We start from the raw sequence: 14,841 nt of genomic DNA on the forward strand, positions 1-14,841 counted from the left end.
TCACACTTTGTCTGGAGACTGAAACAGAAAGCCTGATTTCTATTGCCAAAGATAAAAGCTGACGTTGGAGAACAGATTTCCTCATCGATGTTAAAAAAAAAAAATCTTCCTCTGTGTGCATTTTTCATGGTGAGTGTGACCTTTCACGTGGGTCAGAACAGGATTTCCAGTATTTTTCCAAACCAAAGCTAACACATCCTAAGTTCACCCCCGGTTTCCAGTCAGAAAGTGTCACGGAGGCCCACAACCTGAGACACATCCTCTGCTGGCTCTGCAGGGTTAAACTGTCCTCCGACAGGAAAACAAGCCGTGGAATTACCGTTTCCACACACATACACGTCAAACAGACGTGCAGATATTTTCCGTCGGATCAAATGTTGCACACGGGTTTTTATATCAGCTTTAAAGAAGCGAGTCCTTTCTATTATAACAGGCAGCATCTGTGGGAAATGATTGAAGATTCAGAGCTTGGTTAGAAAGTACTGGTCCAAATGGACAGTTATGGACACTTTATCTTTTTTGATCTCTATTTCTATTTCCCTGGTATATTAAAGGGTACGGCAATCAAAAAACCTCAATTTCAAAACTTTTAACTCCCAAATGCAGCCGTCTGCTGTTCCAACGGCACTTTCCTCCTGAAATGCTGGATCTTTATTTCAGAACAAATCCAAATTGATTCTGACTCATTGTTTTGTCAATGCCAGAGGTGGGTAGTAACTAGTTATGTTTAATTGATTAACTTTTTGAACAAAATTTACTTTTAGTAGTTTTACTGCACTTTACTTTTGAGTCATTATTATTCAAGTATCGCTACTCTTACTTGAGTAAAGTTTCTGGCTACTCTACCAACTGTGAGTAACTTCATGAATAAAGAACATACTTGTTTTAACAACAATGAGAGACAACAACCTGGAGTTAGTGTTAAAGTGAGACTTCTTACTTGGACCCAGGCTTTATTTTAATGTTATTTCCTATCTGCTGGAGGTCAGGTGAACATTTGGTAAACGGTAAATACTGTCATTGGAAGTAGTTTGCACTGTTCTGACATACTGAATGTACACTAACAGCTGTACGTATTGATTTAAATTTTAATGTTGAAAAACTGATTTAGAAAAGTGTTTCTTCTGTCTGAATTTATTTGTCCAGTTATGTTATTCTTCATATATTTAAAATATGATATCTTTAAAATACCATATTTGGACACAACCTTGTTTTTCTCTATCACATTAAATAATCATCAGCCGTTGTGATTACTCAGTACGCTTTACTTTTTTACTCTTAATTTCTTGGCTGACTACTTTTCCCTTGAGTAAAAATATGTTCAAGTAGTGCTACTCTTACTTGAGGACAATTTTTGGCTACTCTACTCACCTCTGATTGGTGCTTGGAGTTATTAAGTATCTTTTCATATACCTGCTTGCTGGGACTTTCCTATATGTGGCATTAGGTGCGAACATGTCGGCACTCTGATCTTTCATTCCATCTTGTTCCCATTTTTGCTCCATGGTGAAACATCCGGACATCATCACCAGATAGTTTTTTTTTCCTTTGACTGTTGGAACAAGTTGCTTGTTGAGCTAATTTTTACCCTTATTTACTCAGTGGAGGGTTCTCGAGCACAATTGTGATCGAGCAACTCCATTTGTAACAAGATGGTCCGACACAAGACTCGCAGAAGCTCTTTTCTTCCACCAGACAAATGCTTTTTATGACGTGCCAATCAGAGGGAGGATTTATCAGTAAAACCAACCCAGCACCAGCTTCCTATGGTACTGCCCACCCTTTTGCTTCCGGCACTAATCTGGTGGCTTCTTGAAGTTGGTCCTGGACGTTTTCTGCCCTTCTTGTCTCACGGTTGTCCAAAGTCTTCTCCTCGCTGATCCACTGCCACCTGTCTGATGCCAGCGTGGAGAAAGCTCTGCACCGGTGGAAACGCGGTCCCTAAGCGTTTGCCGGATACTCTGACGCCGGCGCAGCCTCTCGCCCTAAAGCCTCTGGTGGTCCAGAAAACGGCTCTTTCCAGGCCAGCATTCTCAGCAGCTGTTTCCTTACGCTGTGATGCAAGGCAGCAATGGCCGCATGCTTTCCTGTGTTGGTATCAGACTGATAAAGGGACTCCAGGGGGCCTTTTACGCAGATCATATGACTATTCTGAAACAGGGTCAGCCGAGGAGAAGTAAAAAGTAAAAAATAAATAAAATTGGGGCCGGTGTGAAGCTAATTCGGCCTTTGCTATAAAGTATTTAATCAGCAAAAATAAAGTCAATTATTACCACAAAAACTGATACTGAAGGCAAATCAGTTAAATGACGCAACGGAAAATATTTGTGATAGTTTTCTTTCACAAATATGGTATTTTTTTCTGATTTTATACTATTACTTAGACAAAACTGAATGCTTTAACTTACAAACCAGAAATCAATCAGTGCCTTGTTTTTAAGACTACACATAAAAAAAATCTCTACATTAGAGTGAAGGCTGTTATTAAGCGAGCTCCCAGGTCAGAAACCTCTGACCTGAGGTAGCGAATGATTCAAAACGCCAGACCAGGCCGCATCTAGACTCCACCGTTACTCTTTATTACAGAAGTGTAGCACAGAGTAAACGTAGAAAACCTCAACACAAAAGTCTCCAAAAGCAACAAGTATGCAACCGATGCTGATACAAATATCCATTATTGCAGTGAGAGCACAGGAGGAGTAAAAAGATCAAACTTCTGTTTGCTAACAAAAAAACTCAAAATGGTACAAAATTGAGAATACAAACACTTCCATTTACACGAGTCTAATCATGTCTGTGATTTTTTTTTTCTCACAAGGTATTAAGAGCACTAGTAGCAATACAGACATTCTGCAGGACGTCACTATGCAGCTTTTAGCCCATCCTTAAAAAAGAAAAACGCTCCGCTTTGACTTCCCCTAAATGGCAGCAGTCAGAATAAATTATGACAAAGATTTACCAAGCCAAAGGAGGAATATATACTTTTACAAGAATACAACTGCAAAACCACTGGAATACAATCATAATCATCTTCTCCATAAATCTGATTTACCACATTAAAATGCCTGAGTCACAAGTCCTCTGAAAATTATTTGTGCTTTTATGCAAACTTAAGATAAAAAACAAAAGAGAAAATCACTGCATAAGGCCGTCAAAGCACGGTGAAGCAGGAGCGAACCCATCAGCTCGTGGTTGTCTATGTGGCAGTGGTTCTGAAGGCTCCAACGATCCGCTAAGCGAAAGGTGCTGAGGAACAGAAAAGAGATGCACGACTGAAAGATGAGCCGCTGAAGAACGGTGACAGAGCCACAAACGGCGTTCAGCACTGCCTGATCTTTTAGTCCTGACTGGCTGCTGTTTTCTACAGATGCAGAGACCACACTGCTAAAAGGAAACCAAAAGGAAAATGTTCTTGAAATGAGTGTATTTGTCCTTGGTTTGAGCAGCTAAATAAGATTATCTGCCAATGGAATGAGTGTTCTGACCCATAAAAGAAGAGAAATAAGCTGATGGAGATGAGTAAGTGCAAACCTCCTGCTCCAGTGGCAGATCGTTTAACTTGCCTGCTCAGATCAAGGACAACTACACTGATTTCCAGAAAACCTTACTCACTTTTAGTTTCCTTTTTGCTGTGCAGTTATTGGCAGCCCTGGTAAAGGTGTGGGAAAAGCCTTCAGATATACACATGTTTCTGCAGCAGCAGCAAAATCTAAATTTTAAATTGAGCACATTTATTGAGCTGGAAATAAAATTCATGTTAAAAGCTCACTTACTAGTACCCCTAAAATCCTTGGAAGAAAAAAAGAAACTCTGTAGCCGAAGCATTTTTAAATGCACACGTCATACTGGGGAGTCTGAAGGAACATATAATTAGTAATCCTTGACTTTCTGCTGCTCTGGCTTTTAACTAGACAAGAGGCGCCTGTCTCATGACTCAGCTGTTCAGCAGCAAACGCTTTGAGGTAGGTCTGGTGTGAAACGAAGGAGGAACGTGGCCAGAACCCCCTCAGCTCCTGCTGAGGATGCACTGTTAAGCACGGCGGAAGACCTGTGATGCTTGGGGCTTATATCTCTGCAAATAGCCTTACTGGAGCGCCTCGGACGCTGAAATTTGTTCACCAGATACACAAGTCCACCTTCTTCCACGGCCGCCTCAGCTCCTGGACCTAAACCCTGCAGAAGTCCCTGGGAGTGAGCCAAAGGGGAGAGGGCTCAGAGGACCCAGGACACCGGAGGAGAGGGAGACACCGTGCAAAGACCCCCTCTCTGCATGCTCCCACCTTAAAGAAAATGTTAAAGTGAAAATTCTGTCCTACTGTTGGCACCAGGACTCCTGACAGCTGTGATCTGGTTAAAAGCCCTGATTCCCTGACAGGGACCCTGTGTCCAGTTGTCTCTCCACTGGACACACTCACATTACAGGTTGGATTGCTCAGAGCGCTGCTGCAGTGAAAGGGTGAGTTTAATGAAGGCGTTTTCTACATCTTTATCTGGGAGGGAAAATGACATAACAGCTCATTATAGACAATTAAACACTTGAATGGTGCAAATTGGTTGGAGTTTCTGTAGTTGTTGTAATCATCATCTAGAAAAGCACCCCATCAATATTTGTATTGAGCCATTTTAAATGTATGTACACCAGTGAGCATCATTTATGGGACTATTAGAAAAACTACATTTCAGGTCTGCCACAGAGACAGATATGTGCTGGATGTGGTTTTCTAAGACCTCAGGTCTTACCCAGTGAGTTCATTAAATACTCAGAAGGCAGTAGGAGACTCGGGGTTGGCAGGAAACATCTTTTTCAACTTAACGTTTTTACTCCATCGAACTGAATGGTCTGAAGCAGTGGCTTCCACGTCGTCCTGTAACAGCGCTAAGCTTCTGAACAAAGTGCATATTGATTATATCTTTGAGGCCACCAATAGTATTTTTAAGGGACGCCACTCACGGCAACAACAACAAAGGAAAAAAAAACAATGCAAAAGCGTAAATATTCACTGAAACAGCAGCTTGGAAACCTTAAAGCACTTCTCCGCCTTGCTCTGAAAGAACAAGGTCCGCCGCCGTCTACAGCGCGGCTACTCTGGACCTTGTTCACTCCACTAAACACAGTTAAATACAAACAACTAAAGATGTTGAAAAGATATATTCTTGTACACCGTTTTCAAAGAAGTAACTGCTTTTATAATCATCTCACAGAGGAATCTAGCACTTGATTGCACATTCATGTTTACACCTCTAAACCAACATGGCGCCTCTGAGATCTACGGGTGGAGGTTTACATTCGGAGTGTGCCGTCTGTGCGCTGACGTGCTCGTGTCCGGGGGAAGGCCGCTCCGGCAGCGCTACATGTGGCTGTGGCTCTGCTCGTGGCTCCACAGGCTGAACGCCGTCTTGAAGGTCCTGTGGCACAGCTTGCACATGTACTGGCGCTTGAAGGTGAGCGCGGACAGCGAGGGCGCGTGGTAGAAGAGCGTGTCCGGCTCGTGGCCGCCGCCCGGGCTCTCCGTGCTGTTCGATCTGGACAGAGGGCCGTGGCCGGCGGGCTCCCCCGCCGTCCGGTCCGGCTGGCTCGCCGCTAAGGGCTCTGGGCTGCTCGACTCCTCCGGGATGGTCGCTGCTGCTGGTGCCTGAGGAGATCGGAGCACGGAGGCTTGTGGCGAGCGGCGCTCGGGGTTCTGGGGAGTCAGGGGCGGGGAGGGGGACAGGGGAGGAGCGTGCATGTTGGTGTCTTTGGCCCCGGCTTCGCCGCCAGTCGACATGTGGGACTGGAAGTGGCTCCAGAGGCGGAAGTTGGTCCTGAACGCCTTGTTGCAGATGTGGCAGATGAAGGGCTTGATGTGGCACAGCAGCTCCTGGTGTCGCTCCAGGTCTTTGCGGGAGCTGAACAGATTGCCACATTTCTCGCACGGCCACACCCCGGGTTCCTCGGGTCCAACTTTGCCGGCCTCTGAGCCGTCCCTCTCGCTCACCGCCTCCTCCAGGGGCTCCTCCTTCACCACCAGCCTGCCGTGGTGGCCCATGCTCAGGTCCTCGGGCACATAGGACGAGGAGTCCTCCGAGTCGTACAGGGGTGGACCCGACGAGTCGCTGTAGCTGATGTTCTCTGGGAAGGCCCCTGGGGCTGACGGCTCCTCGCCGTACGGCTCCTCTCTGAGCGGGTCCGCCGCCTCGTCGTCGTTCTCTGGGGGCTTCAGGTGAGCCTGGTTCTTACCCGTCATCATGTTCTGGTTGTGGACCTCCACCTGGTGGCGCCATATGCTGAAGGAGGATTTGAAGGTGCGCATGCATTCCAGGCACGTCAGCTTCTTGTACCTGCAGTGGGCCTCGTGGTCCTTCTTGACGAGCGGGCTGGAGAAGCGCAGGCCGCAGTAGGGGCACACGGTGGCGTGTCGGCAGCCTCTCTCGTGGTCGCCCTGCTCAGCCAGCGACGACAGCCTGACGTTACAGAGCCTGCAGGAGTAAACGCCGGCGTCGGGGCTGCTCTGTTGAAGGATCTCGTCCTGCTCCGGGTAGGGGACGCCCTCTGTCCCCGTGTCCTGGCCGGGCTTTTCCGCCGGATGCGTCCTTAAATGCTGCCTGTACTGGGACTGGAAGCCGAACTGTTTGCCGCAGTAGGGACACACGAAGCTGGACCGCGCCCTCTTTTTGGCCAGGGAAGGGGACTGAAGACCCTGCTTGTTCCTCTTCAGCTTCCAGAGCAGAGCCTTCTTGATTTCTCGCTCTCGCACGATGTCTATCAGCTTCTTCTGGAACTTCTCGTCCAGCACGGACGAGCTGGAGGACGATGCCGGGTTCTGGACCACGCCGTGCTGGGTTTGGCAGTGGGTCCACACTTTGAAGTTGGTGTGGAAGCGCTTGTGGCAGATGTCGCAGGCGTACGGCTTCTCTGGGTTGTGGTACATGTTGACGTGCCGATGCAGGCCGGCGCTGGAGCGGAAAACCTTCAGGCAGTTCCAGCATTTAAAAACCTTGTTGGGAGACGGCTCCTCGTCGTTCTCACCGGGGTCGCTGTTGGCCTGCGGCGCCTCAGCCCGTGACGCGTCTGTCTCCTGTGAGGCAGCGTGCTCCTTGAATACTTTGCTTTTTTTAAACGGGTACCTCCTGTTGTCGGGCCGGTCCTTCCTCTTCCCTGGAAGACTAAGCTCTGGCCTGCAGCCCTGGCTGTAATTTGTCTGGAAGTCTTTGAGGTTCACTGGCAGCGCGTCGCCGACCGTGATCCGAACTATGTCCATGGGGTCGGCCAGGGGACTGCTGGGCTCAGCCTTCACGCTGACGTCTCCTTCTACCTGAGTTTCTTTGTCATACCTGTTGAGATGCTTGGGCCTCAGGACCAACGGCGACGCTCTGGCTGAGTTGCCGTTGTGGGCGAAGGTGTCAGCCTTCGAGGCCATTTTGACGACTGATTGTTCTCGGTTCTGGAGGTCTTTGAGCTCCAGCGTCGGGGAGAAAACTGGAACGGGGCTGTCCATGGACAGGGATCTCCGGAGGAGGCTTTTTATGAGCGGGCCGCTCCGGTCGGGGGCCTGGCTCAGTTCTCTGGCCGGACCCTGGAAGGGAACGTTATTACGGTAGCGGTGGTGGAGCTCTTGGTGCTCATCTTTGGTTTCCTGGTCAGAACCGGACGGCAGCCTGATGGGCTGCACGTCGGCGTCACTGAAAGACACCGATGAGGTCAGCTGAGGCCTGACAGAGGCAACGTGTGACGAGTTTCCTTTCAGTATGGTGGAAAACGGGTGGCTGGGCTTCCTGTCGGGGGCTTTGTTCCGCTCTGGTGACTTCCTGCTGGACTCGGTTCTGACAGGCAGGTGTGAGTTGCGTTCCGATGGAAGCCGAGCCACGCCTCGAGGAGAATAAGGAGATGGAGATCTCTCTGATGTTTGTCCCTGATTTGAGTGAGCGGGGTGGGCTGCGTTGTTCTGGACCCGGCACACAATAACGCTCCTTGTCTGGACATCGTTCTCGTCCCCCTCCGAGTACGAGAGCCTCTTCCTGGACACGCAGTAGGACGCGTGCGGCCTCGCCGACACAATGTTTGTAAGAAATGGGATTCCGAGGCTGTAGCCGAGCTCCTGAATGGCTGCCAGGCTGCCTTTGTCCACAAACAGCGAGGAGGAGTAAATGTAATTCAGAACGATCTCGAAGGCGTCGGGTTCGCAGAAGTCCAGGTTCACCACTCTCAGCGAGTCTCCATCCATCCGCGTGAAAAGAGACTGGAAATACTCGCTGCTGGCAGCGAGGACGCTCTTATGGGCCTGGTACCTCTGGTCCGCCACCACCAGGACCACGTCACACATCTGGCCCCGCAGCCGCTGCTCGTTGAGAACCCCCAACACTGAGAGGGCATGGGAGGGGTTGCTGTAATGCACGAGGCTCTCCATGGCTGAAAGAGAGAAGAAGTGTGGGTCTTACTGCAGGAAAACAAACACGGCAGCGTGTAAATTCACAGGCTTCATCCTGGCTTCGCATAAAGACTGGTGTGCAAAAAGCAGAACCTGCCACCAGGAAAACTAAAATGAAATATTAAGACTGACTGGAAGAGCGAACAAAAATAGAGCTTTAATTCCTCCTTTCTGCCTGTTCTGCTCAGTATGGCGTTAAATTGGTTTCACCCGCTTGTCTTCACACGGTTTTCAAGAAAGATCTCTGCAAATGTCCGACTGCGAGCATCCACGTTCTAAATTTATCAGAGTTTTTGAACACGTTACTGTTTTGAAATGCGGGGTTTTAATCCTCCGTGAGAAAACAACAATACTTTTTACCACGAGGCAAGCGTTTCTCTGAGATCTACAAGACAGAAGCTGCCATCTGATGGCAAGCAGAGGAAAGCAGAAAGCTAAACCAGCTAAAACAGATTCTACAAACTTTGCCTTGTTTTCATCCTCGTCCCTTCAGGTCTATGAAAGTTTGAATATATATTTACGGGGAAAATCTAAGTAATGCGTCCACTTTGTACAACACAGCAGTCCTACTAGCAGCTAAATGTACTTCATTATGACACTGCCACCAATGTCCGACAGCTCTTCCAGCGTTGATTTTTCCCTCCAAACATTCTTCTTCTCATTGTGGCCAAATAGCTGAAACTTAAAAACGAGCTCGAGCAAAGGTGCTAGGAGTGGTCAGAATCACCCGCGGACGCCGTTAAAGCTACAAAAAGTGCCTGTTATGCCTGCATGGATGCTTTCAACCTGGGAGGGTTAGAGGAAATCCCAGGATGAAAAGTCACTGCAGTGGTGCACATGTCGTCATTCTCTGATTACTGGGTGGACCGGCACCAACACCTGCAGCGGCTTTATCAATCGACATGCTGAAATTATTTTTTTTAAGAAAGGAGAAAAAAAACGGATAGAAAAAGGAAAGCACTTTGTTCCAGCTGTGGCTGCTGTTAAAGCTCTATATAAATAAAGTTAATGACGATGATGATGATGTAATTCTACATCATTGTTTCTGACGTGTTTTACAGGTTTCCCTGCTCTCTACCCCCAGACATTTACGTTGGCTTGTTCAAAATAATTCAAACAAACAAATATCTAAAAATGCACATTTATAACACTATCTATTAATGTGGCTGCAGTGTAGCGTAGAGACATGCTGTTTTGGTTGATCTGCAAAGAGCTCGGGTACAGGCACTAGTAATTATGGAGCATTACATCATTGTAGCAGTCTGAGTATAGGGAATAGCTGCTTTGTCAAGTTAGTGTCAGACCCCAGCTAACGCAGGAAGTATTTATATATATATATATTTTTTTAAATCCCTCAAATTAAGAGTTTACCGCGACACCATCCTGAGCAGACATTCGTCTTCAATCGTACACTTTAAAAAAAAAAAAAAAGAAGGATATTTTAGACCAGAGTAAAGTCTGGATCTCAGACCATTGAGCTCAGGTCCTTCCTCCACAGACAGCAGAGGATTTCTAAAGCTACGCGCTGGTTCGGCCTTTAAAGCTACATCTGCGGTTGCAATGTGGTTTCATTTTTCACCAAACATAATGTGTCGTGTGCCGGGGTGTGTGTTTATGACACGGCAAAGCCCTGATGGGTTTTAATGGCTTTGTGCGCTGAACTCCATTACATATGGAACAACATGTGAAAGCAGTAAAAAATATATAATAATGAGAGAATTGAATGTGACGCCACAGCATCTCTTCTGAACATGGTCTTTTAACTCTGCAGTTCAGGGTCCCGTTCTGGTTTTGGTGCTGCAGCTCGGTCCGGGGCTCCGAGGAGGTTCTGTCAGGAAAACCAAGAGACGAATAAAAGTAACGCTGGGACACCAAACTGACCGTCCAGGCAGTAAAGGCGCGCCTGGATTCAAGCAGTGCTTACAGCACCGAAGGCAGCAGAACGGTTAGCGGTTTGTGGACGGGTCGGCCACAGACACAGACCTGCAACACAGCAGGTCGTGTTGCTCTTCCCTCAGAAGCAAAGCAAAGCTGGTCAACATCTGTATAGCAGCATCTGGAGAGAACTTAAGAAGCCAGGAGATCAGTTTATAAATACTAGAAAAAGAAATGAAAATCATTTACAGAAGAATAAAGTTTAAACAGCTCAACTGTCATGCAGACAGTTCATTGTAGACTGCTGAGAACTTTAACCCAGCTGCTTGTTTTTGTTGGTTGTAGTTTTTGTACTTTTTTAAATACTCATAGAGTTTTAATCTTTGTACATAACGATGCATGTCCTGTCTGCAACATTTCCTGTGACATGCTACTGAGACGGAGTCACTTATCAAAGATCTAACTCCGCGCCGATCATAGAAGCCATTGATTTATGTTCTATTGTGGCGATCTGCTGGCACCGATCTGCAAGGAGGTCCTGGGTTCGAATCCCAGCCTGGGCTTTTAATGCATGGAGTTGCATGCGTGGGTTCTCTTCAGGTCCCCCCACAGTCCAGAAACGTGACTGTTAATCGGCTGCTCTAAGTCGCCGTGTGGTATCGAGAGACGATGGCTCGTGGATGTAGCGTTCCGCCTGACGTTTATTTTGAAAATCTCATACGGGAAGTCATTTCCTTCTGTTTAGCCCGTTGACACTTCGTACATTTGTTAATGGGGGGAAAAGCTCCATTCATTCAGTAAAACGCGGACAACGCTTGGTCGAGTCTGACTCTAAACTTGTGTTGAAATGTTGGGAGGAATGAGGAAGGAGGTGGGGGGCAGTAGCCGCGTTTCAAAGGGGAAGCTGGATGCGCTCACAAAACATGGCTCAGTTTGTCTCGTCAGAACTTCGTCCACGGAGACGCGCCGTGCCGTTTACAAGAACCGCTCCCCGCGTGACCGCGGCCGCCGCGCGACACAGCACCGGCGGGCGGCGGAGCTCCAGCGGCTCCGTCGCTGCGGAGAAGAGCGGAAAAGTTGAGCGCCTTCCTCCGGACGCCGCCGGTCTTCCCAGAAAACGGCTCGCCGGAGTGAGTTCGGGGCGGGTTGGACCCGTTATCTTCGGCAGAAGTACGGCTTTGCGCCTTTAGCCAGTGAAAAGGAGGGGAAACACCCCTGACACAGCGCCGTCTGCCACACTGGCTGTAGCTGCTCGGCTCGCACAGAAGCTCAATCCCCTCTTTTCGAGTTACGTCAGCGCGGAAAAGGAAAAAAAGCTTCTCCTCAACAGCGCTCTACCAACTCCGTCCCAGGCTCCCCGCTCTTTCTGTCCGCCGACAAATATTCTGTCCCGTCCACACTTACCCGTCCCGTCGTGAAAACGGTGTCGCCTCCACGCAGCCAGGACTTTGTTCAGTGTTGTGTAGCTTTCAGCCTGCTGGTCGTGATTCCATCCATCTTGAATTTGACGTCATCCCACACCAGGGATGAGGTCATCGCAGAGACCGCTCGTCACGTGCGCTGCGCGCTGATAGGCGGGTTAAGTGACAGGAGGCGGGCTGAACGGAGGAACCTCGCAATGGGGGCTAATTTAAAGAGATAGTTCACGATTTTTGTTCTGAGGTTCAAGTTATCCGTTGTTTTTAGACATTTTTTTTTATAAAGCTGTCAGAAGTTAATCCTAATTTACTGGGGAACTATTAACAGCAGCAACTTCGTTCACACACAGTAGCCCGTTTTGATGGTTTGTGGGGTTTACAATGATATTCATTGGCAGTTTGTGACATTTCCCCCCTTAAAATATGCATTCACTAAAACGATGTGACTTTTCAGAACATAGTTTAGTTTCAGTTCATACTCTTAGCTATATATGGGCTATTCCAGCTGTAGTTCAACGTCTTATAAAGATCAGACTATAAACAGTCGCTCTAAAAGGTGACACACACACACACACACACACACACACACACACACACACACACACACACACACACACACACACACACACACACACACCTGTACTAATGTCAGATTTATCTGATGTAAAAAAATGGGACTATGATGCAACCTTTCCCATATAGGACATGCGGCAAACTATATACTCAACTGAATAATAAGAAATGTAAAAAATAAAAGCCACATTTATCTGGATGCATAAATGTGTGTATATATATATATATATATATATATATATATATATATATATATATATTTTTTTTTTTTTTTTTTTTTTTTATATATACACCTTTAAACAGGAGAGTGGAAATTATAGGGAGTCCACAGTTCCTGCATTGACATGTCTCCTAACCCCAAAGAAACTAATTAGGTCTGCAAATAAAAAGGAGCTGGGTCATTATAGTACAGCACTGAGGTTGTGTAAGTACTTATATCCAGTGGGGACTTGCCAGGCCTGCAAGCCTCTTCCTGGAAAGCTGATTATGCTTCAGTGCATTACAAGCATGCTGAAATCAGATGCAGCACCGATGAGGAACACTGTGTCATTACTTCTGTTGTGACTGTTTCTGGTGAAAGCACACCATGGCATAGAGTGCTGATGATTCTTCCTTTGCGATATGAATGCATGTGTGCATTGTGAATTTGGTTGACTCGGAATGCAAGCCTCCCTGCATCATGGTGCACCGGCAAGTCAGCATATGCCCAGTAATTATTGCTTAATGACTCAAGTAGTCTAAGTTTTAATTGGGGCCCTTTTACCGCCTCATTACAGTAAAATGATTGCAAGCAATAATTAAAGAAGCCTTCACGTGAAGAGAGCCAGCAGCAATTTCTGACATCAGCTCTAATAAGACGTTTCATTGGAATTGTGAATACGATAACGGCCAAGTCTTTATCCTTTTTTTTCTGTCACACATGCAGCCACGCAGGTCTGAAGATGAAATAAAATGGCAGGGTTCTTACTCCTCTGTACATGACATTAATGGTTACATTAATGGTTGACACAGTTGGCTGCTAATACTCGCAGCATGGCAAGCACCTCCATGGTTACCTGTGGGGAAACTGACTCATTGGGGATTTTGACTCCTCCTATCAAACATCTCTCTCTCTCTCTCTCTCTCTCTCTCTCTCTCTCTCTCTCTCTCTCTCTCTCTCGTACCATAAACATGTCTACTGGCACTGTCTAACAACATGTAAACTGACAACTACTTCAATATGTAAAAAAGATAATAATCCCACTCTGTTTTGCTTTTTGAAACTGGTTATTTTCTCTTCTTTGTAGAGACGTTCAACAGGTCAAATAGTTGCGACCAGGACCATGCTGTATTTTCTGGGGCTAATGTCATTTGAATGTCCATAAGTGGCTTTACAGAATGCTTTGCCACCATTTCATATTTACCCCTTGCTGTCATTGTCTTGCTGGCCAAGGGGGACTTGATGCCGTTACGAGGGGTGGAGAAAGACAAGGCCACAGAGGAATCAGCCCGAGCAGGGAGCTAGCGGCATCTCGAAGTTGAACGTGCATTCACTATGCGGTGGCTGAATGTATGCTGGAGATTCTAAACTGTGAGAGATGAGGTGGATCCTCATAATCTGGGCGTCGGAGGCCCTTCTGGCTCTCGGTTTGGGAGAAAACGCTGTGGATGAAGGTAGGCTCAAAAAATCTGGCAAAAGGCTTCACATTGAAACATAAGCTCAGCGACTATTTATAGTCAAAATGTGAACAGATGAATATAAAAAAAAAAAACGACGTTTTGTTGACCGTTTATATTATATTCCAGCAAATAGCTTATCTTTCCCCGGCTACCATCTATGCACCTGGAACAAGACCAGAATTGTGAGTTTCTTGGTGGTTCATTCGGTGCCTCACACCGTGACAAAGCCTTGTGGGGGCTGGCTCCTCTGGACGACCTGCACCATCACCCTGTACACCATGAAGCATCAGGTTGAGTACAAGGCAGTAAAGGAACAGGTGACAAGGTGCTGCGATGGCTATGAGCAAGTTGGTCGTTACTGTTCCCTGTGTAAGTGTACTCCGCATCCGTTATCCAGCCTCTGGTTGGAGCCTCAGAGATGCCCACGTTCTTTTCTGCTTTTTAAACGGTATTTCTGTCTTTCTGTTCGATGAATCTGATGATGTAGTATCCTGCTCCACAGCCAGCTCTGCAATCAGGCTGCCCTTTCAGTGTGTGGTGCTGTGTGCAAGACACCAGATGGGCGAGCAGAAAGTGCAACGCCACAAATAACTCTCCGCTAATATGCGGCCTGTAACGTGTTATTTCCTTTGAATGAAGCTGTGAACAGGAGTGATGAGTTTACCGCCAAGCCAGGATGCTGTCCAACTGCAGATGGATTGTCTCCCGGTTCTGTGCGCTGTGACTTTGATTTAGACTGTCCAGGCTGGCAGAAGTGCTGCCAGAGATGGGGCCAGTTTCTCTGCACCGATCCCACAAGTTAGTGCACCTCCTGTTTGTACGATTATTAAACTGTGGAGCTGGAGTGCTCTTTGAGTTAAAGCGATGGAGTTTTATCTAAAAAGAAACATCAAAGTTAATTGTGATTTCTT

The 14,841-nt window shown here is 47.1% G+C and overlaps 2 protein-coding genes across 2 annotated transcripts in view; one reads left to right on the top strand and one right to left on the bottom strand.

Moving 5' to 3' along the window:
- Positions 1-2,551: 2,551 nt before the first annotated feature.
- zbtb21 (zinc finger and BTB domain containing 21) lies at positions 2,552-11,815 on the bottom strand. The gene is made up of 2 exons (XM_012865214.3): positions 11,685-11,815; positions 2,552-8,386 (listed from the first exon to the last, which is right to left on the bottom strand). Exon 2 carries the CDS (start codon positions 8,382-8,384, stop codon positions 5,349-5,351), a length of 3,036 nt encoding a protein of 1,011 aa, XP_012720668.2. The 5' UTR covers positions 8,385-8,386; positions 11,685-11,815; the 3' UTR covers positions 2,552-5,348.
- umodl1 (uromodulin-like 1) overlaps positions 10,954-14,841 on the top strand; it is a 34,419-nt gene continuing 30,531 nt past the window's right edge. Inside the window, exons 1-4 of the mRNA XM_036143451.1 lie at positions 10,954-11,450; positions 13,704-13,924; positions 14,057-14,299; positions 14,570-14,728. Of these exons, the coding sequence (XP_035999344.1) occupies positions 13,849-13,924; positions 14,057-14,299; positions 14,570-14,728 (478 nt within the window). The 5' untranslated portion in view covers positions 10,954-11,450; positions 13,704-13,848. The remainder of the gene's footprint in view (positions 11,451-13,703; positions 13,925-14,056; positions 14,300-14,569; positions 14,729-14,841) is intronic.

This window comes from Fundulus heteroclitus, chromosome 11, assembly GCF_011125445.2.
Source record: "Fundulus heteroclitus isolate FHET01 chromosome 11, MU-UCD_Fhet_4.1, whole genome shotgun sequence".
Taxonomy (NCBI): Eukaryota; Metazoa; Chordata; class Actinopteri; order Cyprinodontiformes; family Fundulidae; genus Fundulus; species Fundulus heteroclitus.

What these genes read in the sequence shown, in the direction of transcription:
- zbtb21 (XM_012865214.3), bottom strand. Translation starts at nt 8,384, where the DNA reads ATGGAGAGCCTCGTGCATTACAGCAACCCCTCCCATGCCCTCTCAGTG.